Source organism: Vulpes vulpes, chromosome 1 (genome assembly GCF_048418805.1).
Source record: "Vulpes vulpes isolate BD-2025 chromosome 1, VulVul3, whole genome shotgun sequence".
NCBI classification, from domain to species: domain Eukaryota; kingdom Metazoa; phylum Chordata; class Mammalia; order Carnivora; family Canidae; genus Vulpes; species Vulpes vulpes.
Window position 1 is genome coordinate 141,633,192 of NC_132780.1, and position 26,028 is coordinate 141,659,219.

General features: G+C 39.4%; 1 protein-coding gene and 1 pseudogene across 1 annotated transcript in view; one reads left to right on the top strand and one right to left on the bottom strand.

The window, feature by feature from the left end:
* Positions 1-640, bottom strand: LOC112914217 (ORM1-like protein 2 pseudogene; annotated as a pseudogene).
* A 1,495-nt stretch (positions 641-2,135) lies between these two features.
* CDC5L (cell division cycle 5 like) overlaps positions 2,136-26,028 on the top strand; it is a 42,741-nt gene continuing 18,848 nt past the window's right edge. Inside the window, exons 1-11 of the mRNA XM_025991004.2 lie at positions 2,136-2,534; positions 4,834-4,937; positions 6,306-6,467; positions 7,246-7,373; positions 9,011-9,110; positions 15,188-15,406; positions 17,137-17,281; positions 17,682-17,870; positions 19,841-19,989; positions 22,026-22,188; positions 23,980-24,144. Coding sequence (XP_025846789.1) covers positions 2,490-2,534; positions 4,834-4,937; positions 6,306-6,467; positions 7,246-7,373; positions 9,011-9,110; positions 15,188-15,406; positions 17,137-17,281; positions 17,682-17,870; positions 19,841-19,989; positions 22,026-22,188; positions 23,980-24,144 — 1,569 coding nt within the window. The 5' untranslated portion in view covers positions 2,136-2,489. The remainder of the gene's footprint in view (positions 2,535-4,833; positions 4,938-6,305; positions 6,468-7,245; positions 7,374-9,010; positions 9,111-15,187; positions 15,407-17,136; positions 17,282-17,681; positions 17,871-19,840; positions 19,990-22,025; positions 22,189-23,979; positions 24,145-26,028) is intronic.

The window sequence follows — 26,028 nt, forward strand, 5'->3', positions numbered from 1 at the left end:
TTTCCTGATTCAAAAAAAATCTGCTCTTAGGGCTGGGCCCCGGTAGCCCCATTTTCCAATCTGTTCTCTTTCTGGAGTTTGGGAAAGGTTATATAGTTCTCAGGCTTTCAAGATACAGAAGACAATACAGAGAAGGAAAGGATGTTCTAGCCCTTTGGTCCAGTGTTATCCCCAGCCCTATTCCTCAGTATTTGTTGATGCCAAAGAGATGAACCCTGTGGAATTGGGGTAACTTAGGCAGCAGTATGCTAAGCAATGAGGCTGTGTTGAAGTGAGCAGCATCATACTTGGTGTAGAAGCTGGCCAGGAGGTAAAGTACAATAGGAGAGATGCTGAGGAATTTGCGGGAAGAGGTAAATTGGAGCTCGTAGTCCATCTGTTCCCAGTGCGTCAGTAGCCGAGACTTTCCTTGGCCAGGGGTCTCAAAGGGTGTCCCTTTCACCGTATGTAAGAAGACATACATAGCCAAGTTATGGATGACGTTGGTCAGGGTCCAGACAACAGGCATGCTGAAGAAGGGGATGCTGAGTAGAACCACATGCAGCAGTCCCACCAAGATGATGTAGGCCAGCCAGATGCCCTGGCTATTCATCACTTGAGTGTTGGGGTTTACTTCACTGTGTGCCACCCCCACATTCATCCTGCGGGCTTCACCGGCCCGTCCTGTCACAGGCTTCTGACCCTAATTCATCCCTTCCCTGCACACTTTGATGATAAAAACAAGAAGGGAACTAGAATTTTGATTGTTTTCTTGGCTAAGCAAAGTCGGCCCAGTCAAAGCTGGCGCCTCAGGAAGAAGCGAAAGGTAGAGAAACACGCAACTTACAAACCCTCTTGCTAACATTTCTTGTCACTCCTCTGTAAGCTGGACGGACCTCCAGCTTCTTTTTTCCTGGGCCAGAATTTCTCTATGTTTCCTAAATATCAATAGATATTATAAGAAGAAAGATTTCCAGGGTCAAATTCGTTTGGAAATCCTATGTTAAAAAGGAGTGTATTCATTTCCTAGGGCTGCTGTAACAAAATAACAAACCGTGGGACTAACAATAAGAGAAATTTATCCTCTCGGCTGAAAAGGAGGACAGCCTCTTGTGTTCATGGCTACTCGATCTGGTTTTAGACATCCTGGACCTGGCGTGATGTTGCATTTTCTGAATCCTTAAGTGAGACATGCAGTCTGCATGTCTACATGTTCAAGGGTGCGGTGGAGGACATTTGACAGGACTGCCCTGTCCCGGTGAGGCAGGTCGCACAATGCATGCTCCAAGGGGGCGCGATTTACATCCTAGACATGGTGGATCTCACTTTCTTGTAGTGTATCTCTTGTTTTCAAAACACCAGTATTTTGTGACAATTTCCCAGCAAGTGTTCATAAAGCTCCTTGGAGAAGCACCGTTTTCCCGTTGGTACAGAGGTTTACATAGAGGGTAAAAGGTGGTCCTGAGAGGGAAGGAGAAGCCATCATCATGCACCCTTGTAATGTTAGATCTAGAAATGGTTCTTGAGAGAGGACCGGTCTAATTCTGATTTGTTAGGCATCTTGCTTACAAATAATAAAAAAAAAAAAACCAACTCCAAAATGGCTAACTTTTCAGATGAGGATACTGAGATTCAGCAAGGTTATTACCCAAGCTGATGAGAGAGCCAAGATTTCAATCCGATCCAGTGCCTATCAACGGTACCTCTTCATTATTAATCCACATAGACTGAATAGCGATGTACGAAAAACACTGACAAGATAGTTTTGCAGGTTTCTGGGATAATCACCGATCATCTGGGGTTGTCCTTCTTATAGCAACAGCTGCCACTTTTGGGGCGCAGTAATGTCTGCACACTGGGCTGGCGAGGTTTATGATCTCATTTAGTCCTTAGGACAGCCCTATGAGGTCGCTATACTAGTATCTCTATTTTACAGATTAAGAAGCTTAGGCTTAAGCTAGTTCCTTTTCCCGAGTATTCTGCGAATAAAGTCCTATTAGTTAAATGCCTCATAAAGCGCTAAATTAATAAATGAAAAAAAAATAATAAACGAACAAAGCTCTTCCTAGAACATCTGGGCTGTTTCTGCACCCGTGACGTTCCTTCTCTTCGCCACTAGGTGACGTCACGCTCAATCCCACCGCCACCTTCCCTGCGAAGAGCCACCCGCGATATCTCGCGAGAGCCGTGCTTTCCTCCAACCTGTTTCGGACATGCGCGCGGCGGAGGGGCGCTTTAGTCAGAGGGGTTTGACGGCGTTCTGTCGGTCTTTCAAGCTGGAGCTTTAACAAGGCACTTATTCCTTTCAGTGACCGCATTCTCGCGAGACTTGCTACACCGCTCCCCCTATCCGCACCCCCCCCCCCACCCCGCCTTGCGCCTGCGCACATCTCTTCAAACCAGAAGGTCGCGCTTGGAGGAAGTGGCGGCTTTAGGTCCCGTGGCCGCAGCGCCGTTACTACTTCTGTGAAGCTCCTCTCGGCCGCTTGCCGAGACACCCCGCAGCCAAGATGCCTCGAATTATGATCAAGGGGGGCGTGTGGAGGAATACCGAGGTAAGTCCCCTTTTCCCGCCGTCCGCTGCCCTCCGCCCCCTTCGGCAGTTTGTGCGCAGGCGCGCGGAGGTCCAGGAGGCGAGGAGGATGCCCTGCGGGGTCTGCGTGGGGAGGGGGCCCGCGGGGCCGGCCCTCGCGGTCCTAGTCGGGTGTCCGGCCCCGCGCCGCCTGAGCGCCCCGAGGACGGGGACTGTGATTTAACCACTTGACGTGCGAGGCACTTGTTAGGCCCTTAGTGAATGTTTTTGTTGAATTGAGGACGCGCCCCAGTCCTGGAGGAACTCGCCGTGTGCAGGGGGCGGGGTAGGACCTCCGCGAGGGCTGGTCCTCCGTCCTCCGGCGCAGCCCGGCACGGTGCCTCTCTGACAGCTCACATGAAGGGAAGTGCTGTGGCCGCAACTTCATGGACTTCCCTGCAGGGGGTTGGCAGCTTGAGTGCCAAGTTCAGAGCCCGTTTGCGCCCGCAGCTCTCTTGTTACCTGTTCCCAAGGCATGACTTGTGCGTGCTCACGACAGATCCCCAGGCCTGTGCCTTCCTGTCGCTCCGCCTCAGCTAGGATAAGACGCCAGAGAGGACAAACTGCCCGCAGTAGTTACTTGCTTCCAGGACTGCAACGGATGATGCCGATGGCGAGCCGAAGGGCGGTAGCGAAGGAGTAAAATAACGAACAGGATTTAGGTGCAGTTGTGTCCAGAGTGCGCTGGATTTGTCAGTTTCCTGAGCACATCGTGTCTTTTTAGGCATCGTGTCTTTTTACTTCTCGTGCCTTCTTGAAATGTCCTCCTACTGCTTGCCGTGTTTCTAACTATCCTTCAGAACCAGTTCAGAAACTGTTGGAATTTTTGCCCGATCACTCTGTAAAAATGAGTTACACCCCCCCCCCCCCCCCCCCGTCGTCCCATGGCACCTCCTTCATCCACTTGGTGTAGAATGGTTTGCCTTTTTGCAAGCATCACAGTCTTCTGTGTGATGCTGATAAATTTCCTAAGCTCTCAGAGCCTCAGTTTTCTGATGGGAATAAGAATTATTTTGAAGATGAAACGAGTCAACATATAGAGCCATCTGGCACACAGTAGTCTTTCAGTTAGGTGCTAGTTGATAACTGCTAGCTGATACTGCTTTCCCCCAGGAAACGGCACTGCAAGAGGACCCCTAGAACCTAGGATAGTAACCAACATGAAATAGATTGTTTGGCAAGAGATGAATCTAGTAGGGTGGGTAACTGCTGTATGTACTCCGTTGAAGATGTGTTTAAGTCTAGCAGTATTGTAACAAAGTTACACATAGTGACAACCTTGTCTCACAGCTTGCACGGAGGCAACCAGGCTGTTTAAATTGGAAGAGAGATGACTTCTGGGGGAGAGACAGATGTACAAAATCAAGTAACAGCAGGATTCCTGTAGAGTGGCCAAAGCCCTGCAGTCTTTAAAAATCTCTGATGATGGGGGTTGGGGGGTAGTGTGGGGTGTGTGTGGAATGGGGTGGAATGGAATGGCTCCTGTATGAGGCATGTATCTAAAGTTCAGTGTGGAAAAAAAAAAGCCTCAAGGTAAATGCCCCAAGTGCACACTATTCTTGGTGTCTGTGGCTTACCTTTTTGGACTCCCCTGGAATTGGTGAATTCCATATCAGAATGGGTGCCCTGATGAAACAGTAACTAGAGCCTGGAGGAAGAGCTGACTGGTGCAGCAGGGAAGAAATACTTAATTCTTAGGTTAGACCTGAAATGTGGACTTTTGGGTCGAAGCAGGGGTTATGGGACTGGAGAGAAAATGACCTTTGTAAATTGGAGTGGAGAATGGATTCACCTGCTTCTTGAGGGCTGGATGAGGTCTATTTCATTCTCTTTTCCTCAGTATACAAGTCCTGGTGCAAGGTAGGTGTTCAAGAAATGTTTTTTGAATGAATGAATAAATGATTGAGCTGTATCCTTTTGAGGATGATGACATCCAAACACAGGAGTGTACTTTTTGTTAATCACTGCCAAGTGGGGTTTCTCACATTGGGCTGTACTCCTAGTTTATTGGGGTGGGGATGGGGTTGTGTATAAAGAGGGGTAGGATGTCCTTCTGAGGGATTTCTTCTGAAGTTTTTGCATTTTGCCAATTCTAGCTTGTTTATTATAATAAATGAAGTTTTGTACCCCCCCCCCCAAACCTAGGGGGTGTGTGTGTGTGTGTATGTTTATGACTTTCTCTTTCTCCCTAGCAATACTGTCAGAGTTAATTTAAATTTTGTCTTTTCTCACTTGGAATTTTATGATTGAATATATTGTTTTTCTTTGACAATTTTTTTTAGGATGAAATTCTGAAAGCAGCAGTAATGAAATATGGAAAAAACCAGTGGTCTAGGATTGCCTCATTGCTGCATAGAAAATCAGCAAAGCAGTGCAAAGCCAGATGGTATGTACCACTTAATGAGTGGAAAACAGAAAGCGACCTTAATTATGATGAGGAAAATGTCAGTTCTTTGAACCTTGCCAAAGAAAGCAGGCAATGTGATATAACAGAAAGTATGGTGTGGGAGATGGGAATTTAGATTTAAGCCTTAGCTGTCACTTGCTTCCTGTGTGATCTTAGACAAGCCATTTTTCTATCTCCTCTTTCCTGTCCCCAATTGGGGATAGTAATACTTGGCCCTAACTTACAGAGATATGAGATTCAAAAGAGTTAATGTGCTTGAGAGTGTTTTGGGAGGCTTAAAATAAATTTACTTTTAGTACTGATGGACCCCAGTTTATAAATGGATCCTGTTCCAGAAATTTATAAGTTGATTTAGAACTTACTTTCCCAAAGAAATTAACGATAAATAATGGTTAATTTTTTAGGCTAGCTCACAGTTACTTGAGTTTCCTTATTAATGCAGTTGAAATACTGTATGTTTGCTACCTCAGAATATAACTTAACCGAACACTGCATCTGTGGTGTCCCCTTTTAAGTCACAGACAGGATAGTGTAAACATTAAGCTTATGGCATGAATGATCTGGTGCCAGCCTTGACCCATGTGGTGCTAGGATCATATTTTGGATTGTATGAGAGTGACTTAATTTCCTAGGCACCTGGGTGAGAGAAAGGATCAGAATGTAGAGATTGAATCCCAAAGAGGAAGATGGTTGTCAGCCTGAAGTTTTGATTTCTGCTTCTCTTAGTGGAGCTAAGCTCCTGCCCCAGTATTTAGTAAGGCTTAGATCTTATTTGCCAGCTGAATAGACTGGATAGAAAAGGTGGGTTGGGTGGCGTGATAGGAGGGGATGGCATAGTAGTTCTACTTAAATTTAAAAACTCCAAATAAAGCATGTGATGTTGGAAAGCAGTTAATGAGTGTAAGTCATATGTTTGAAGTAAGCCAAGGTGTTGTGGAAACTGTATCAAAGTATGAGACAGTGCTATGAAAACTAGAAACACAAAAAATGTGAGGTGTTATTGTCTTAATTCATATAATTTCAAAACCTCTAATAAAGTATAAAATAAAAACATTTGATAGTTGAGAAAGAAGGCATATGATCATGTTTCGTTTAGGTTACCTTTTTCAAGCATTACTAGTCTTGCATAATTAAAGTATAGTAGAATTTAGTGACTTAGGGAATATTGAATGGGATAAAGTTAACCAAATAATGAATAATCGGTTGTGAAAGAAGAACAGCTTTCATAATCGAAAGCTGAGAGTTAGCTTGTGTTTTTCAGACACTAGAGGTTAGCATATCTAATGTGTAAATAGGATATTCATGCTAGATGACCGAATAGTGTGTAAAATGGTACCTTTTTAATAGGTATGAGTGGCTGGATCCAAGCATTAAGAAAACAGAATGGTCCAGAGAAGAAGAAGAAAAACTCTTGCATTTGGCCAAGTTGATGCCAACTCAGTGGAGGACTATTGCGCCAATCATTGGAAGAACAGCTGCCCAGTGCTTGGAACACTATGAGTTTCTTTTGTAAGTCAGTTTCCAAAAGTAGTATTAAAATGTGTGTATATTTCCTGAAGGAGGCCAATAAACTTTTAGCACTGTTCTGTCTTTAAACATACAGTTGCAGATCTGAGTAAAGGCAAAGGAACTAAAGCTATTGAATTATATACTCTTAAGTCTCATGTGGTTGATTGAAATTAAATACTTCTTATATGCTTTTTAAAAGAATAAAGATGGGATCCCTGGGTGGCGCAGCGGTTTAGCCCCTGCCTTTGGCCCAGGGTGCGATCCTGGAGACCCGGGATCGAATCCCACATCGGGATCCCGGTGCAGGGAGCCTGCTTCTCCCTCTGCCTATGTCTCTGCCTCTCTCTCTCTCTCTCTCTGTGTGACTATCATAAATAAATAAATAATTAAAAAAAATAAAAGAATAAAGATATAAATTATATAGATTTATTCTGGAAAATCGAGGAAAAAATTGTAAAAAAAGCAAATAATCACCCATACTCAAAAGAGAGGTAACTGGGATATCCTGAGTCTTTACTAAAAGTCTTTATTTGTAAATCTTTCCTGTATTTGCGATTAAGGAGCTACTTGGATTGTATTTTATAGTGAAAGGAAACACTCATTGAAATGAGAATTTTAATACCATCTCTTTCAGGTGAAGCAATAGTAGAATCACTTTATTTTGTGAATGCCCATCTGTTGGGTTTTTGAAAGAAGAGAGTGCCAGCGCTAGAAAACCTGGTATAGCTAAGACTGAATGATAGGATAGTGTGACTAACTTTTCTGGGCCTTTTTCTAGGGATAAAGCTGCACAGAGAGACAACGAAGAGGAAACAACAGATGATCCACGAAAACTTAAACCTGGAGAAATAGATCCAAATCCAGAAACAAAACCAGCACGGCCTGATCCAATTGATATGGATGAGGGTGAGTGAGTGTATGCTCCTGAAGAATTTATTTTTTATTTTGATTTTTCAATTCATGTAATAAATTAAGCAGTGTAATGCTACTGGACAGATTTCCTTTTTTTTTTCTTTCTTTCTTTTTTTTTCTGGGTAGATTTCCTAAAGGCTAGTGGTAAGCCATTGAGGGAGTCTGTTTTCTCTTTCCTGTTCGATGGGGAGAGGTGGTGGCGGCAAGACAGGATTTGGGGTTCCAGTCCAATTAACTTTTTCGACTTCAGGCGGGTAATTTAATCTTTGTGGAAAGACAGCACTGCAGTATTATGAGGGAGACTCATGATCCCTTTTTCAGATACTGAATCAAGAATCAAAGGAATTGGATTTTAGTCTTATGTCTGCCTCTTACTACCTCTTTGACCTTAGGCAAGTCATATAATCTTTCTGAGATTTGATTCTCTTTCTTGCCAGATAGAGAATAATAAGTTATCTTACCCTACAGGGTTGTTGTGGTGCATTCAGTGGATATTTGTTGAGATTTAAAAATTTTAAAGTTTAAAGGTAGTGATTTCTACCTGCATAATGATCATTTGGTGAACTCTTATTTTTTTATTATTATTTTTATTTATTTTTAAGATTGACTTTATTTGAGAGAGAGTGACAGAGATTAGGAGCAAGGCAGAGAGGGAGAAGCAGACTCCCTGCTGAATAGGGAGCCCGATGTGGGGCTCGATCCCAGGACCCTGAGATTATGACCCAGGCTGAGGCCGGATGCTTAACTGACTGAGCCACCCAGGTACCCCCATTTGGTGAACTTTTAAAAACATAGGTACCAGGGCCTCCCCAGGAGTTCAGAGTCAGTAAGCTGGAGTCGGGAGGGGGTAATTCTGGAATTTTGAGTATTTTTTTTTAAAGTTCTCTTGTGATTCCACTGGACAGCCTTATGTAGGAGTTGCTTTAAGGCATCAGTAATTAAATCTGTTTTACTCTAGGAACCATGGAAATGTATTAGAAGAGAGAAATAGTTCTGAGGGAAAAAGTATAACTAATAGAGATTATAAATTTCTTTGTAATTAAATAGTAGGTTTTTTTCTTTTAAAAGAATTTATTTGAGAGAAAGAACCCATGCATGAGTGAGCAGTGGGGAGAGGCAGAGGGAGAGGAGAAGCAGACTCCCCACTGAGCAGAGAGCCGGATGCAGGGCTCAATCCCAGGACCCTGGGATCATGACCTGAGCCAAAGGCAGACGCTTAACTGACTAAGCAATGCAGGTACCCCAAATAGTAGTTTTTATGATAGTTTTTCATGATTGGTGCTGTGCCAGTTGATGATAATGAAGAATATAATTATATGATAAATATGCTTTACCTATTATGTTTTACTTGGTTCTTCTCCATATTCTTGTGAAATAGTACTTCTTTTATTTTTATAGATGATAAACATGGTCAGGGAGAGTAAATTAACCAGGGTCACATAGCTAGCAAGTACTGGGCCTCGTTTTTAACTTTGGTTTTTCTGACTTCAAAACTCAGGCTATTTCCATTATATAACACCATATAATGGTTACATTTATGGTTTTTCTCTTCTTAAGCAGTACAGTTTGTCTCTCACATACCTTGTTTCTGTTGGAGAACTTAGTTTTTTTTTTTCTCTATATTCTTGCAGATGAACTTGAGATGCTTTCTGAAGCTAGAGCCCGCCTGGCAAATACTCAGGGAAAGAAAGCCAAGAGGAAAGCAAGAGAGAAACAATTGGAAGAAGCAAGGTATGGTTGTTTCCATCCATAGTTGAACAATTAGTCTGTGTATCCTTAGGCCCAGTAAACCTGACTTATCAACTCTATTGGGTGAGTAATAGTTAGTTGTCCAATTCCAATTCTGCTAATATTCTTTAGTTCCTTTATGCTTTGGAAAATTTTCTTGAAGTTTATTTTTTTAGTAATCTCTATACCCAGCATGGGGCTTGAACCCATAACCCCAAGATGAAGAGTTGCATGCTTCTCCGACTGAGTCAGTTAGGCACTTCTATACTTTGGAAAAGTCTTTTTTTTACCCCTAACTGTTGTAGAATAGATACAGGAAAAAATAATGCGTTTAAAAAGATGTTGTAAGAAGTAAAAGATGTAGGCAGAGGTAACGCTCAGACAGTCATTTGATATATTAGATTTGTTCTATTAACTAACATACGAGAGCTTCATTTGTTCTAGCCGTCTTGGAATCACATGGCTAGAGGACACACAAGGCTATGTGACTTTCGCATGACTGCCACTTCATCTTCTCAATTACTGTTATGCAGGCACTGGCTGTGAAATAGGAAGCTTGGCTGATGGAGGAGTTTGTGAGCCTTGAACCAAATTTTAGACTCTCCTAGAAATTTTCATTTCAAAAGTGAGTGGAATTAAGTATTGCTGCCTGCTCCAGGTTTTCTCTACTTTTCCCTTCCATTATTGTTTTGGTTAGATCTATGATTGACATAATTTCTAATGGCCCAGAAACCAAGGTAAAGCAGGTAAAAGGATAATCTCAATTGTATAAGAGCTTCTTATTAGCTTTAGGAGTTCAGGCATTGGGATAACCTCCTCAGCCTACACAGCTGCCCTTTTTGCTCCCCACATGGGGAAGTGCTTCCTGACCTGATGACTAGTGTGTTGTTGGTTTCCCCACTAATGACTTTGAAGTGCCAGATCCTGGGATGGAGGACTCTTTCATGCTTGAGGGTGCTTGTTGGCATAATTGGCCAGTCTGTAGGCCAAAATAGTTACTTAAGGCGGGGGGGGGGGGGGGGGGGGTATAAATGGCCTGGAACAGTAAACAAACCAAGAGGAGTTGCTCGATTTTCTGCCCAGTTTTAGTCATTTTTCTCTCTTGTATACTACTTAAGGTTAAGTAACGTGAGTAGGGTTGAAAAAAATTCACTTTTCCATTCATGTTTGGAGACCAAATATTTTGAGCCTTTTCACCATGTGGATTGGACCAAGGCTGCTTCTCTCTGAGTATAACTTGTATTGTTTGCTTAAATACTGTTTGGCAGATTTAAATTTACTCTCTACTATCTCAGATTTCTTGTAGAGTCTATACATCTTTTTTTTTATTTTTTAAAGATTTTATTTATTTATTCATGAGAGACAGAGACAGAAACACAGGCAGAGGGAGAAGCAGGCTCCATGCAGGGAGCCCTGACGTGAGACTTGATCCCGAGACTCCAGGGCCACACCCTGGGCCGAAGGCAGGCGCCAAACCACTGAGCCATCCAGGGATCACCCAAGTCTGTACATCTTAATAATTTGTATATGTATTTTAGAATAGGTTGGTTTGTGTGCAAAATACATTGCAGGCCTATTTCCTTTAATGCTAAATTACAGATCTGTTTTAAAGTTTTTTATTGGTTATGAAAGTAATACACTTTTCCTCTTGTGTTGTGCTATTTATTTTCTCTTGGGGGAGGGGTCGACATGATGCTATTATATACCTTGGTTATATTCACTTAACATTTTATTGTAAAGGTTTTCTGATGTAATTTTTTTTCCCTGATATAATTTGAAGTCTTTATGTCCTGTATTTAAAGAATGAAATTACTGTACTTTGTAAATATGTCCTTGCAGACCTTTCTTTCAATGCAGGGGTACATTTAGGTGTTACATACACAGTAAATTTGTATAAAATTGGGTCATATTGTATATGCTGTTTTGATGAGAACTTAGTTGTTAATTTTATTGGAGTTCCCTTGTAAGCCATGAAATTCTTTTGCTGATTTCAAGATTTCCTTCTTGCCTTTGGCTTTTAGCATTTTTAGCATGATGTTTCTGTTTGCCGACATTTTTAGGTTTTTCTGACTTGGAGTTTGTTGAGCATTCTGGATGTGTAGGTTCAGTAAGTTTGTGAATTTTCAGCCATTATTTCTTTGAATATTTTATTCTCCTTTTCTTCTCTCTTTTTTAGTATTCTTTTTGTGCATATGTTGGTGCACTTAATGATGCCCCACATTGCTGTGAGGCTCTTTTCCGATTTCTTTTTCTGTGGCTCATATAATCTTAACCCATCTCTCCGTAAGTCTGCTAATTCCTCTGTTGGTTCACATCTATTGGTGAGTCTCTCTAGTGAAGTTTTCATTTTAGCTTTATACCTTTCAACTCCACATTTTCTGTTTGGCTAAGTTATTTCTCTATTCTGTGCAACATTTTCATCATACCTCCTGCAGTTTCTTTTTGTTTTTTGAACATGTTTATAATGGCTCTGTTGAAGTCTGTCTGCTAAATCTGACATCTGGTTGCTCTCACTGGCAGTTTCTGTTGCCAGTTTTTTTTTCCTGGTATATGGGTCATGCTTTCCTGTTTCTTTGTATGTCTCAAGGCTTTTGTTGGGAACTGGACACTTTATATGATATATTGTAGCAATTCTGGGTGCTATGTTCTCTCCATCCCCAATTTGTTATTGTTGCTTGTTTGTTTGTTTAGTGACTGGAGTATTTTAGTGAAGTCTTTTCTCCCCTCAGAAATGAAAAGCCTCTCTCTGATACTGCTCCTCATAGAGAGTGAGGCTTAGGTATGCCCACAGTCACCGTGGGATGGTGGGATGATGTCGTTTTGACCATACTTTTCTTTGACATCTTTTCCCCTGGCTACACTGTTTTTAAACTGTACTGATTGCTGGTTGATTGCTATATTGTTCAACAGTGTCATGGGGCATAAATTGCTCCACAAACTGATCCAATTACATTTGGGCTCCTTTGAAGGAGTAGTTTCTGAGGTCAGTCTTTGGTATTTGTTTGGACCTCAGGAAGGCCCTCCCATTTTTTTCTTTGTTTTTTTCTTTGGCAAACCGGAGTTACCTACAGTTTAGCCTGTACTTTCCAGTGATTTTTGTCAGTTTCTTCCCAGTTACCTTTTACAAGTTCCACTGTTTTTGAGAGTGTCCTGAAGCTTGAACATTTCTCCATACTCTGTGGCGCATAAAAGTCGGTTTCTTTTGGGGGAGATTTGGAGTTCTGTGTTCTACCCCTGGGCTCTGGTATGTTTGTCTCTGATATGCCCACTGTAGGAACTGAGTGCTCGGTGTGTGCAGCAGTACCAGGTTTCCTTGGCTTGCTTCTCCTAGTGTGGAAGCCTCATCCCACAAGCTGGGGCAAGGGCTCTTGGAACCCCAATATTCTGAGCAGCGTTGTGCTCGAGGTAGAGCCTCTGTCTGGGCAGAAGAAGGAAGTGGCCCTGGTTCTGGGCAGCTCTTGTTGAAGTTTAGCCTCTGCAATAGGATCCTGGAGGCCGGCTGAGAATTGCTGATGTTCTGCCCCTCTTGGAATGAAAGCCCTCCTGTTGGGAACTGGACGGAGGAGAGAACCTTGTGGTTTTGACGGCATCAATGTGGAGTAGAGTTTCTATCTATGAGAGCTGAGAGGGGAGGTAAGAAGAGAAAGTGGGTCTTTTATTTATTTATTTTTTTAAAGATTTTATTTATTTACTCATGAGAGAGAGAGAGAGAGAGAGAGAGGGGCAGAGACACAGGCAGAGAGAGAAGCAGGCTCCATGTAGGGAGCGCGACGTGGGACTTGATCCCGGGACTCCAGGATCACGCCCTGGGCCGAAGGCGTGCGCTAAACCTCTGAGCCGCCCAGGCATCCCCGAAAGTGGGTCTTAATTCAGACACCATAGCCTCTCACTTCTTTTAACCAGATTTTACTAGATTTGTATCTGGGGTGCTGTGGTGCAAAGAGCACCTGGCTCTAAACAGACCAGGTTTGACCACTCGGTCCTGACAAAATCCAAAGGCAGAGAGATGAGGGGTGGTGAAACAAGAAAGGAATGTATTTTGGTGAGGCCACCATCAGGGAGACCATGGACTAGCATCTCAAGGACTGTTCCCAATGTACCAAAAATATTTCCAGGTTTATATAAGGAAAATGTGCGACAAAGTTCAGTGGGTACGTGCAGGTGGGCAGGAAGGGGCAAGTGGATCACTGTCTTGGAGTCAGTCATGCAGAGTCTTGCTGGCTCAGGGCAGTCCTTATTTGCTTGAGGGGGCTGTTTTCTTTTGCCTGAGTTAAGAGATAAGCTGGAAAGAAGAACTTAATCAGAAGGTACAGACTGATATCACCATAGGGGTAGGTAGTTGAAATCCTCTATTACTTGATTTACTTGAATAAATGTTTCTTCATATACTGTATCTCCTTGGGATCCTTTCCAGAGACTTAAACACTTTTTATTTCCAGAGACTTAAACTTCTTTTTTCTAATTTTCGTCAGTATAGAGGAGCAACTTCTAGTATAAGGCTCTGCATACTGATTTTTCCCTCATTAATATTGTAAATAACTTTTTTCATTATTAAATCCTTAAAATTGTAGCATCATGGGAAAGTACAAAAAAGTAAAGATGAAATGAATTTCCAACCTCCAGTGATTATTACTGTTGATATTTTGGTGGACTTGTTTTACATCTTACATGCATATATGTTCGCTGGTAGATGGGCATGTAATTTTTACATGTTGCTGTGTAATGTGAACTTGGCAGCATTTTTTACACATTGGTGTGTCTTGAGCATCTTTCCATGGCAAAGTAGATTTACAGATTTTCTAAAGTTATACAGATGGCTGTATAATATCCTATCTTGTAGCTGTGCTGTAAATGCTCTTAACTAATTTCTTATTGTTGGATGTCTAGATTGTGTCAAGTTATCAGCTAATGAACAATGCTCGGTGCAGTCTTGTAGCTAAGGCCTTGTTCATGTTATTTATTTCTTTAGGCTAAAGTCTGAGGAGTGAAATTGTTGGGTTAAAAAATGTGAGAAACTTTAGAGTTTTAATGTGTATTTCCAAATTCTCTTCGGGGAAAGCTATACCAGTTTGCTTTCCATTATCAGTGTAAATGTCCACTTCTTGGATATTTGCCATTAAACCAAAACAAAACAAAACAAAAAACCCCGAACACTTACTGAGATATGAAGAAATGGTATTTAATTTAATCTGATTATTTATTAGCTAAGTACACCTTTTATCATTTTGGCTATTTGCATTTTTTTCCTTAGTGAACTATTTATTTCCTTCTGTTCCCTCCCCCTTAGGATACATTAAAAAACAAAACAAAACAAAACAAAAAATCTGCACAGAGTCCTTGTATCTAACCATTGCCAATATTAATATTAATTGCAAATGTTTTTTCCTGTTACTTGCCTGTTAATTTTGCTTCATGACTGAAAAAAAATAGAATTGTGGAGATATAACATTTAAAATTCAAAGCTGTTGGGGCAGCTGCCTGCCTCAGTCAGTGGAGCATGTGACTCGATCTCAGGATTGTGAGTTCAAGCCCCATATAGGAATTATTTAAAATAAAATATTTTTATTTTATTTATTTATTTATTTACTTATTTTTTAAAGATTTCATTTATTTACTCATGGAGACACAGAGAGAGAGAGACAGGCAGAGGGAGAAGCAGGCTCCATGCAGGGAGCCCAACGTGGGACTTGATCCTGGATCCCCAGGATCGGGCCCCAGCTGAAGGTGGTGCTAAACCGCTGAGCCACCCTTGCTGCCCTAAAATAAAATCTTTAAAAAATAAAAAAAATTCAAAGCTGTTAATCTTTCCTTTGCCCTTTATTTAACTTCTATTAAGTGAATGCATTCCTATCCAGAGATAGGATATGTATTTACTTGTAGTTCCTTCTGGCTTTTCTTTTTGCTTATGTGTGTACCTTTAATTCGAAAGGGGAATTGATCTTGGTGAATAGTGTGAGGTGAGGATTTATATAAGTATTTCTTCCCCAAATAACCAGGTAGTTTTCTTAGCTCTATTGGATGATCTATCCCTTTCCCATGGTATGTGATTTTCAAAGTGATCTTGTGTTCTTTTTCTTGAGGCGTCTTGCGGCCCTCCAGAAGAGAAGAGAACTTCGAGCAGCTGGCATAGAAATTCAGAAGAAGAGAAAAAAGAAGAGAGGAGTTGATTATAATGCCGAAATCCCATTTGAAAAAAAGCCTGCACTTGGTTTCTACGATACTTCTGAGGAAAACTACCAGGCTCTTGATGCAGATTTCAGAAAATTAAGACAACAGGATCTTGATGGGGAACTAAGATCGTAAGTTGCCTTTCTGATTTTGAAAATGAAAAAGTATAGTAGGAATTTTGTAGAGGGTCATGCATTATCCTTGTCAGAGCCAGATTTTTATTATTTAGGACAATGTGTCCTACATAGTTGTTTTTATTTATTTACTGGATTCACCTTTCTGAGAAAACCAGTGACCCTTGCTGTCATGTTTTTGGCGCAGATGGCTGTTTGCTTCTCTTGAAATGTCAGCTCTTGGCTTTTACTGTACTGTCTGCTCACTGAGTCACCATCTTAACGTTTATGTACATTTGTGAATGGGTTAGTTATTTTACTAATTGCCTGAAAAATCTGTCAAAATAATGATCTGGTTCTTTTTATCTTTTCTAGTGAAAATTTTATCTTGTTTTTCTTAGAATGAAATTAAAAGAAAAAAGTTGTCTTTGCATACATAGTTAAATCGTTTTACCTAATGGAGATAAATAAGTATTTATAAAATGTTTGTCTAAGGGTAGAGGATTTTGCCTATTTCTAGGGATTTTTAGGGTTTCTCTATTCTTGGATCTGAATATTGTGGGGAGAACCTTTTCTGATTGTCAAAGAGTTTCAGTTTTCCACTCCCTCACTGACCTTCCATTTCTGTTGAATTGGTATTAAACAACAGATGTCAGGCACTGTGAAACAGGATTTTCTTGGCTGTACTTCATTGTATTTATTTCTCAAATTAAGGCCTTATTTTAGTAGCCTTTGTAAATGAAGAGGTTGAAATGGGAGCAGATCATCTGGAATGGGCAGGCTAGATGGGGAAGAGGCTGCTGACATGCAGATTGGGAGGAGGCATTCTTGGAGTTTTCTTCGGTGGCCTCAAGCCTGGTGTTAGACTTTGTAACCATTTGTCAGGCCTTAAATATCCTTTAAAAAACATTGTGAATTAAGAAGAATCCTAGTGAGAAAAAAAATCATAATGAACCATTGAACAGATTTTTAAAGATTTTGTTTATTTGAGAGAGAGAGAGAGAGAGAGAGAGAGAGAGAGAGAGAGAGAGAGGAAGCAGGAAAAGAAACAGAGAGGGATAAGCAGACTCCCCGTTGAGGGTGGAGTCCTACACAGGGCTTAATCCCATGACCCCGAGATCATGACCTGAACTGAAATCAAGAGTTAAACACTCAACCAACTGCACTACCCAGGCACGTTCGGAAGAACAATTTTAAAGAGAAATTTTAAAATGCAGTGTTTTAATTTCATCCTTTTCATATAATTATTTTCTACTTTGTATGCTTGTCTTCTTCACTTTCGTATGTCACATATATACTTTTGTAAGAATATAATTATGATGTGAGTAGTTTTGCTTTCCTTTTGAAATTATAATATTTTGCTTATCATCATAGTCTTTAAGTAGGCTTAATATTTGGTACATAAGTTAGTTAGTACTATATCTTATTTTCTTAATAAATCTATTGCTATTTTAAATAGCAGTTTGGTAACCTGAATTCAGCTCTAGACTTGATACCGTCTGTGTAAATCTCCAGTAATCTGATCAAACTATTTTGAATAGCAATAGAATTATTTAATTTCAATTTCTCTTGAATATAATGGGTAAGTGATGGTGTAGGGCACAACTTAACATTTGGATTTTGTCTTTTTATCAATAATTTTCTTAGAAATGGGATTATTTTGTTCAAAGTATATGAGCATGTGGCTTTTACTGTTATTGATTATATATAATTTTACAAATTCTCTTATCTGTTTTGATTCACGATAGTGAAAAAGAAGGAAGAGACAGAAAAAAAGATAAGCAGCATTTGAAAAGGAAAAAAGAATCTGATTTACCATCAGCTATTCTTCAGACTAGTGGTGTTTCTGAATTTACTAAAAAGAGAAGCAAACTAGTACTTCCTGCCCCTCAGGTAATCTGATAAAAGTTTTTTTTATTGTGTGAACTCCTATGCTTATCATTTATTTAGCAAATGTTTGGGGATATATGTGCCAGGTTTTTAGATATTGGGTGCCCTTAAGTTCAGTGTTAATAGGTGAGCCACATAAAAATAAGTCATTGTAATATAGTATGATAAATAAGTAACAACTTCTCTGTATAAATTAGATTAGGACTTACACCTTGTAATGGTTTACTAAGTAATTTTGTCAGCTATGAACAATTTATGAGCAGGTTAGGCCTCCTGGCCTCTTATTGTAGCTGACTAGCATGAAGGTGGTATTTGACTTTGTGAACTTCAGGCTGCCTTCTTTTTAAAAGATTTTATTTATTTATTTGAGAGAGAGAGCATGTGCACACATTTGTCTTTTTAGATTTCAGATGCTGAACTCCAAGAGGTGGTGAAAGTAGGCCAAGCAAGTGAAATTGCACGTCAGACTGCTGAGGAATCTGGTATAACAAACTCTGCCTCCAGTACTCTTTTGTCTGAGTACAATGTCACCAACAACAGTATTGCTCTTAGAACACCTCGCACACCAGCTTCCCAGGATAGAATTCTGCAGGTAAGCTGTCATAGTAGCCTCAGTCTTATGACACCTGTTGTCCTTGAAAGTGTTATGAAGAATGGTAAGTGATTTAGTTTGTTTCTGACAAAGAGAATGGTAAGTGATTTGTTTTGTTTCTGACAAACTCAGTTGAAACTGAGCCTAGAATTCATAGATCTAGAGATTTCTGTATTAGGGAAGCTAAATTAGCAGATTAAATAATTAGGTGGTTTCATTTTTACATTTATTAATTCATAGGTTTTTTTTTTTCTTTTGAAGCCAGCCCTGCCTCCTTCATTTATCTGCACCAGTTGAAAAAAGTGCAACATTTTAAAATTTCACATTGCTTAGCAGTCCTAGAAAGCAGATGTATGTAGTCAGTTATTATTTTTTTAACTTAAATTTTAGTTAACATACAGTCAGTATTGGTTTCAGAAGTTGTAGTAGTGATTTTTAAAACTTCCTTGCATTTCTATACTTAGCTTGGGACAGCCTGCCATTAGTATTATTTCCCTCTCTTTCCTAAATACATGAGGTGTACAGCTCTGTGTGTTCTTAGGGCATTTATTCCAGAGAATAGCCACACCTAACAAAACACTATAGAGCACCCTTTCATCTCATTTCCTCTTCTTTAATAGTTAGAAATAGAATTTTATTTTATTTCATTTTTTATTTTTTATTTTTATTTTTTAGAGAGTGAGCACATACATGTGGGTTGTGGAGGAACAGAGGGAGAAGGGGGTTGGAGAGAGAGAGAATCTGAAGGGGGACTCCATCCCATGACCCTAAGATCATGACCTGAGCTAAAATCAAGAGTTGGATGCCTAACTGACTGTGTCATCCACGCGCCCCCAGAAATATAATTTTAAGGTCTTGATTTGGAATCAAGAAGTGCCTATAAACTTAGTAAGGGAGACACTTGTGTTCCTCATTGCTTGCTCTCAAGAGGCACCAATTACAGCTCTTTGTTTTTACTACCTTATTGCTAGGCACCAGTTACAGCTCTTTGTTTTTACTACCTTATTGCTAGGACGTTTGTTATTTATTTATTTTTAGTTTTAGCCATTTTCCACTTGGGAATTTGAACATTTGGCTCTCCCACCCTCTTCCTTTACCATGTGTACACACACTTTGCATTCCATTATAGTTATATGATAATTTTGGTTAGCTCTGTATTCATGGTTTGCCATATGACTGTGTAAACCATATTCATTGCTGAGCCTACAAAGTGCCTTATATGTACTATACTGCACATTATTATATTTTTCTTTGAGTTAATGCTTATTTTATTCAGATGCTAAATTTTCTGATTACTTAGCATGGATTCAACTCTGGACTTGATACTGTCTGTATAAATCTCCTGTAATTTGATCGAACTTTAGATATTCTTAGCTTTTTGAAGAAATGTTTCCCAGAATTTCTGAATGTTCTGTACTGATTACTCTTTACTGTTGTTTACAGCTTGTTCTCTTGATTTACTGGTACCCCAGAAAGTCCCTTGGATTGCCTCTTTCCTGGCTTCCATGCCTTTGGTTTTCTTGGTTTACACCCTTGATAGTGAAGCATATCTTCACTTTAGTAACTTTCTGAGGATGGGTTCATGGCAGATGGAATTTTTAAGACGTTGCATCCTTTTAACTGGTTGCTAGTATAACTGGGTATAGAATTCTGGATTGAAATCTTCTTTTTTTTCTCCCCCTTTTTAAGTAAGCTCTGCACCCACTGTGGGGCTTTAGCTCATCATCCTAAGATCAAGAGTTGCATACTCTACTGATTATGCCAGCCAAGTACCCCTTCATCAGGTCTTTTTGGTAACTGGAAATGGAAGTATAAATTCTACCATGGCGCAGAGTTCATTTTCTCTCTTGGTATTAAGAAAATGTATGAGTTCTGTCCCTTTTGAGATTTGTATAGTAGGACCAGGAGAGAGGATTCTGCTATCCTGGCTGAACTGTTAAAACACATTTCTTTACCTTCTTGTTTATCAGGAAGCTCAGAACCTCATGGCCCTGACCAATGTGGACACCCCATTAAAAGGTGGTCTTAATACCCCTTTGCACGAGAGTGACTTCTCAGGTGTGACTCCTCAGCGGCAGGTTGTACAGACTCCAAACACAGTTCTTTCTACCCCATTCAGGTAAATAAATCTTTTTGAAAAACTTGAATCTAGGGTTGGACATGTTTGCTTTAGTAATGTTGATAAAGAATGGAAAAAGTGTTTAACTTGCCTTTTTGATTTTTTCTCATTCATAGTAGTACATAGCATAATAATATCCAGGAATTGGTTAAAGCTACATGGAACTTTCTTCTTTTTCAGAGTTTCTGATGCTGTCACCTTGTTTCTGAAACTTTCTTCTTTTTCAGAGTTTCTGATGCTGTCACCTTGTTTCTGAGTATATTTTATCTGATTTTTTTTTTTTTTAATTCATGAGAGACAGAGAGAGAGGCACAGACATAGGCAGAGGGAGAAGCGGGCTCCTCGAGGGGAGCCCGGTGTGAGACTTGATCCTGGTACTCTGGGACCATGCCCTGAGCTAAAGGCAGATGCTCAACTGCTGGGCCACCCAGGCGTCCCATTTTACCTGATTTAAAAGGACAAATAAGTCCGTTGTTAATGATCATTTGTTGAATTTTATGAGAATTGTAGTCCTTTATCTGTATGAATTACTATTGCTTTTCTCCCAGTATTTTATTATGAAAATTTCTAATCAGGTTAAAAGAATGGAAAATCATCACCTAGATCCTATAGCTGTTAACATCTTACTGTATTTGCTTTATTTTTTAAAATTTTATTTATTTATTTATTTATTTATTTATTTATTCATTCATTCATTCATTCATGAGAAGCACAGAGAGAGAAAGAGGCAGAGGGAGAAGCAGGATCTACGTGGGGAGCCCAACCTGCGACTTGATCCTGGGTCTCCAGGATCACGCCCTGGGCTGAAAGGGGCCCTAAGTTGCTAAGCCACTGAGGTTGCCCCCTGTATTTGCTTTATTACATATCTTTCCAATGGTCCATCAAATTTTTTAATGCATTTCAAAGTAAGTTGCAGGTTTCCATTCATTTCACATCTAACACAGATGGTCTTGTACATATCATTAACTAGAGGTCATAGTTCAGTGTTGCAATTTTTTTGTTTTAAGTCAGTTTTTTAAGAAGAGTTTGTAAAATGCTGTAGGAACAAGTCATATTGAAATGAAATTTGAGCTGTTAAGGTTGAAAAATCTTTGGGGTTTACTTTAATTTTCAGTGTTAGGACATGTCCTCCTACTTGTTGTTTAGTATGGGAAGCATCTCAGACTGTTACAACTGTACCCAACAGCAGGATCAAGAAGCATTGGCGGCCAAATCCTTATATAATGTTTAATACTTTTGCAAGGCTTGTAAGAGAGCCTAATTGCTCTTTTTCCTGTATGTCTTGTCTCTCAACCAGATTGTAAGCTCTTGAGGGGCAGGGACCATGTCTTAAAATAACACTTCGCCTCACCTTTGGGAACACCTGTCTGGCAGCACCACTTGTTTGCAGCAGAGCCAAGATACAGGAAATAATAATAACAACAACAAAGGCTTTGATCAATTAAAATACAAGTTGCAGAGTCTGTGGACTTTATTCCTAAGGGAGTCTCAGCTGTCACTCAGTACTGTTCATATGTAGGCCTGGTGTTTGGTTTCCAAACAAAATGTTAAGGGAGGAACTAGGGAATTGAGTGCTAGTGATAGTGGTGCTCTAGCCAACAGATCCTGGCGGGGAGGAGCAAATGATAAGGTGAAGACATTGAACTCAAAAAAGAGTTTCCTGGGGGTCTTTGAGCATAGTGGCTGACCACCGTGTTCTTAGCCACCTTGCAGTGCATAAAGGAAAGCTTGCAGTAATGTTTGGTGGGCCTAGTTTAGCAAGACCAGAAAATGTCAAATGTAATCACTTAAAGTCATTAAAATAAAAATACTGTGTGTAAATACTAAGCTATTTTGACTAAACCCGTATTTGAACCTAGAGAGCTAACTTAAAAACCAGATAGGGAGACAGAATTTCTGCAATCTTTCTTTCTTTTATGCTTTGACAAAATATTGTGGAAATGATTTTCACATAAAATAGTTTATGTGAAAAACTTTTGAAAGTATAATCCAGATAAAAATGGCACTTTTATTAATTAGAATTTCTGTCTTTGTAGGACCCCTTCTCATGGATCTGAAGGGTTGACTCCCCGCAGTGGGACAACTCCCAAACCAGTTATTAACTCCACCCCGGGTAGAACTCCTCTTCGAGACAAGTTAAACATTAATCCTGAGGATGGAATGGCAGACTACAGTGACCCCTCTTATGTGAAGCAGATGGTATATGTCAATTCCCTTTTAATAACTCTTTAAAAAAAACTGTTCTGTCTCATGGGTGCTATATTAAAATATTTCCCCTTGTTGGTGCATATTACATACACCTTAAGAAACTATACACCTGTGGATGACAGAAAAGGAGAATGATTTGGAGGATGTGAGAAGGGGAATCTTTTGGTCTCATAAGCTTACTTAGTATGTTTGTGAATATTGATTATGCTGATAGTAATGCTCCTTGTATCTCCTATTATTTCATTTTTTACCATTTACTAACTTATAGGTTACTTTCTTGAATGATACTTTTTTTTCTAGTTCTCTAAAATAAAATTTGAGTTTGGAATGCCTCATAAATTAGGTTTTGAGCCTTGATTCCTCTGTTTGCTCTATACTTTTAGAAGAATAGTCTAGATCTCAAAGCCAAGTTGATGTTTATTGTTTATCTTAGTGAAGTTTTCCTTTGTGTATTTTGCAGGCTGATGTAGACAGCTAATTATAAAAGTCACAGTTTTATTTCTACCTTTATTGCTGCTTTTATTAAGTCGCTATTGAATCTTATGTGATACTACAGAAAATAATCGTGAGTTTTTTTTTTTTTAATGAGTTCCAATGATACTGGCCTATTCTCAGTTTCTAAGTTAATTCTAACTTCATGTATAGATTTGGTTAGTTTAGAATTTTTTTGATGCCCAAATTGATATCAACTAATGTCAACTGTAAAAGGCTATATGACAACTATCTAAACAAATGAAGAATCTAATGTGTGCAAAGCACTGATCTGGACACTTGAAAGAATCTGAAGTTGAGTTAAAGATAATCCTTTGTCTTAAGGAAGTTTATACTCTGGAGAGATTGGTGTACTTCTTAAACCAAGTCTGAAAATAATTGTAATATAAGAACAGAATAAGCTCTCTGGGTAAAACCAACATGCTTAGGGTGACCAAAGAAAGGAGTAATCACATTTGTTGAGTGGGCACTTGGAAAGCCTTCATTGAGGAGATATGCCCAGAAGGAGTTTGGGGGCTGTCTCAGTAGGAGACCACGATATGAGTAATCATGGAGCATGTTTTGGACATAGCAGCTTATTGGGTCCTCACAGCTACCATACATGTAATGGGAGCTGTGGGGAATGAGACTGGAAAGGTAAGCCAAGGATGTATTGGGGAAAATTTTGGGTACCAGGCAGTTTCTTTTGGGAAGTGTAGACTATTTTCTTTGGCCATCATATGATCCAGTAATTTTTTCTTTTTCTTCACTTTTTTTTTTTTTTTAATTATTTGTTTTTAAGTAACTGTGTGCCCCACACGGGGTTTGAACTCACAGCCCCGAAGTCAAGAGTCGTATGCTCTACTGACTGAACCAGCCAGATGCCCCATAACCTAGTAATTTCTATTAAAAATAAATACAGAAAAATTCAAGCATCTTTTCAGATTAGGTTTTATTCGTCCAAGAACAAATTGACTTGAACTTGTTCTTATTTGCTGTTAAATTTCAGTGTCAGAAATGTTTGCCTTAAATGGAAATCCTAAAGGATTTTTTCTGTCCCTACAGAGGTAATTCCCAAACCTTCTATTAGAATATCCCAGAGTAAGTGTATTGATCACAAATCAGAGTTTTTGATCTTAATTTAGAAAAGAAAGTGAGATAGAAATTAAACAAAAAACTTGTTTCAGCTCTGAAGTTAGGGATCATTTTCCTAGAATTAAAATTAGGCTGATTATTTTTTAGAAACTCTTAAAGAATTTTGGTTGAATTCTTAATGTGTATGAATTGAGAAGGACCAATTTTTTTCTACAGGAAAGAGAATCTCGTGAACATCTCCGCTTAGGGTTGTTGGGTCTTCCTGCCCCTAAGAATGACTTTGAAATTGTTCTGCCAGAAAATGCTGAGAAGGAGCTGGAAGACCGTGAAATAGATGATACTTACATTGAAGATGCTGCTGATGTGGATGCTCGAAAGCAGGTGCATAATTGTGCTAGAAAGGAAGTGTGAAGTTGCTGTGTGTCAGTAGGCTGAAAGAATGAATGGTCATTAAATGTGTCAAGATTTCTACTTCAGAGTTTTATCACTATTCGAAAAGATTGCTCTAAAGTGAATAACATCATTAATAACATAGAGTCACATAACTAAGAATATACTCAGAATATCTTGATATTCTTAAAATGTGTATATGTATATGTATATATACATGTGTATATATAATATTTAAATACCTCCTTCAGATGTATTTTATTTTATTATTTTTTTGAAGATTATTTATTCATGAGAGACGGAGAGAGAGGCAGAGAGAGAAACAGGCTCCATGCAGGGAGCCTGATGTGGGACTCGATCCCAGGACTCCAGGACTATGCTCTGGGCCAAAGGCAGGCAGGTGCTCAACCGCTGAGCCGCCTAGGCATCCCCCTCCTTCAGATTTGTTATACCTGTTTAAAATACACATAGACTTTTATTTTTTAAAAAGAAGATTGATTGATTGGGAGCGTGCAAGTGGTGGGTGTCAAAGGGAGAAGGGGAGAGAGCATCTCAAGCAGAATCTGCACTGATTGTGGAGCCCAATGGCAGGGTTCGGTTTCACAACTCCAGGATCATGACTGAGCCAAAATCAAGAGTCAGATACTTAACCATCTGAACCACCAAAGCGCCCCATATATAGTCTTTTAGACATTGCTTTTCACTTTAGCCAAGAAAAGATGTTATTGATTGGTCTTAAAAACAAGTACATCTTGAATTGCTTGAGTAAATGACTTTAGGTCAGTACAAAGTAATAATTAAGTGGATTTGGAAATTTAGAATGTATCGGAAGTAATATTAGTAACACCTTGTACTGATATATTATAGTTACTAGTTTGCACGTACCATCCTGGTGATGTAAATAGAGATGGTCTTAGCTTCATTTTAGAAATAAGGAAAGAAGCTCAGACACTTTACTACCTTTCATATTTGGAAAGTGGTGAATCTTGATCTAAAACTGAGATCATGTGACCCCTTTTAGGTATTCTTGGCTACAGTCCATTTCAGGATGATTTTAGAAATTGAGTAATTTTCATGGAACTGGAACATGAATAGCATCAATACAAAATATGTTAGAAACCATATGAATGTGCTTTTTGATGTGTAATACAGGATAATACTTGTGTTGAGTTTTCTTAGTAGTTTTGTTCTACATTTACTCTAAGAAATGCTATGAAATCTAATATATTAACCCATATTATTCATGATTTAAGAATCAGGAAACAACACCTTCATTGGCTGGCTTTTTAAATGAAAAATCAATAACTTTTGGGGTGGAAGTGAGGGTTGTGTTGCAGGGTGAACAATTAAGAGTCCCCTCTAAGTTTAGGATTCAAATTTATTATTAGCTTTGATTTTTAAATTTTATTTTAATTCTAATATAGTTAACATACAGTGTAATACTAGTTTCAAGTGTGTAGTGTAGTGATTCAACACTTGCATCACCCATTGCTCATCACAGCAAGTGCACTCTTTAATCCCCATCACCTATTTTTCACCCATCTCCTCACCCACCTGCCTTCTGGTAACCATCAGTTGGTTAGTTCTCTATAGTTAAGAGTCTGTTTCTTGGTTTGTCTCTCTCTCTCTCTCTCTCCCTCCCTTTCCTTTTTTTCTTTTTTCCTTGCTGGTTTGTTTTGTTTTTCTTAAATTCTACATATGAGTGAAATCATACGGCATTTGTCTTTCTGTGACTTATTTTACTTAGCGTTACACGCTAGCTCCATCCATGTCTGTTGCAAATGGCAAGATTTCATTCCTTTTTATGGGTAAAGACTGAATAATATTCCACTGTAGAGTGGATGTGTGTGTGTGTGTGTGTGTGTGTGTGTGTGT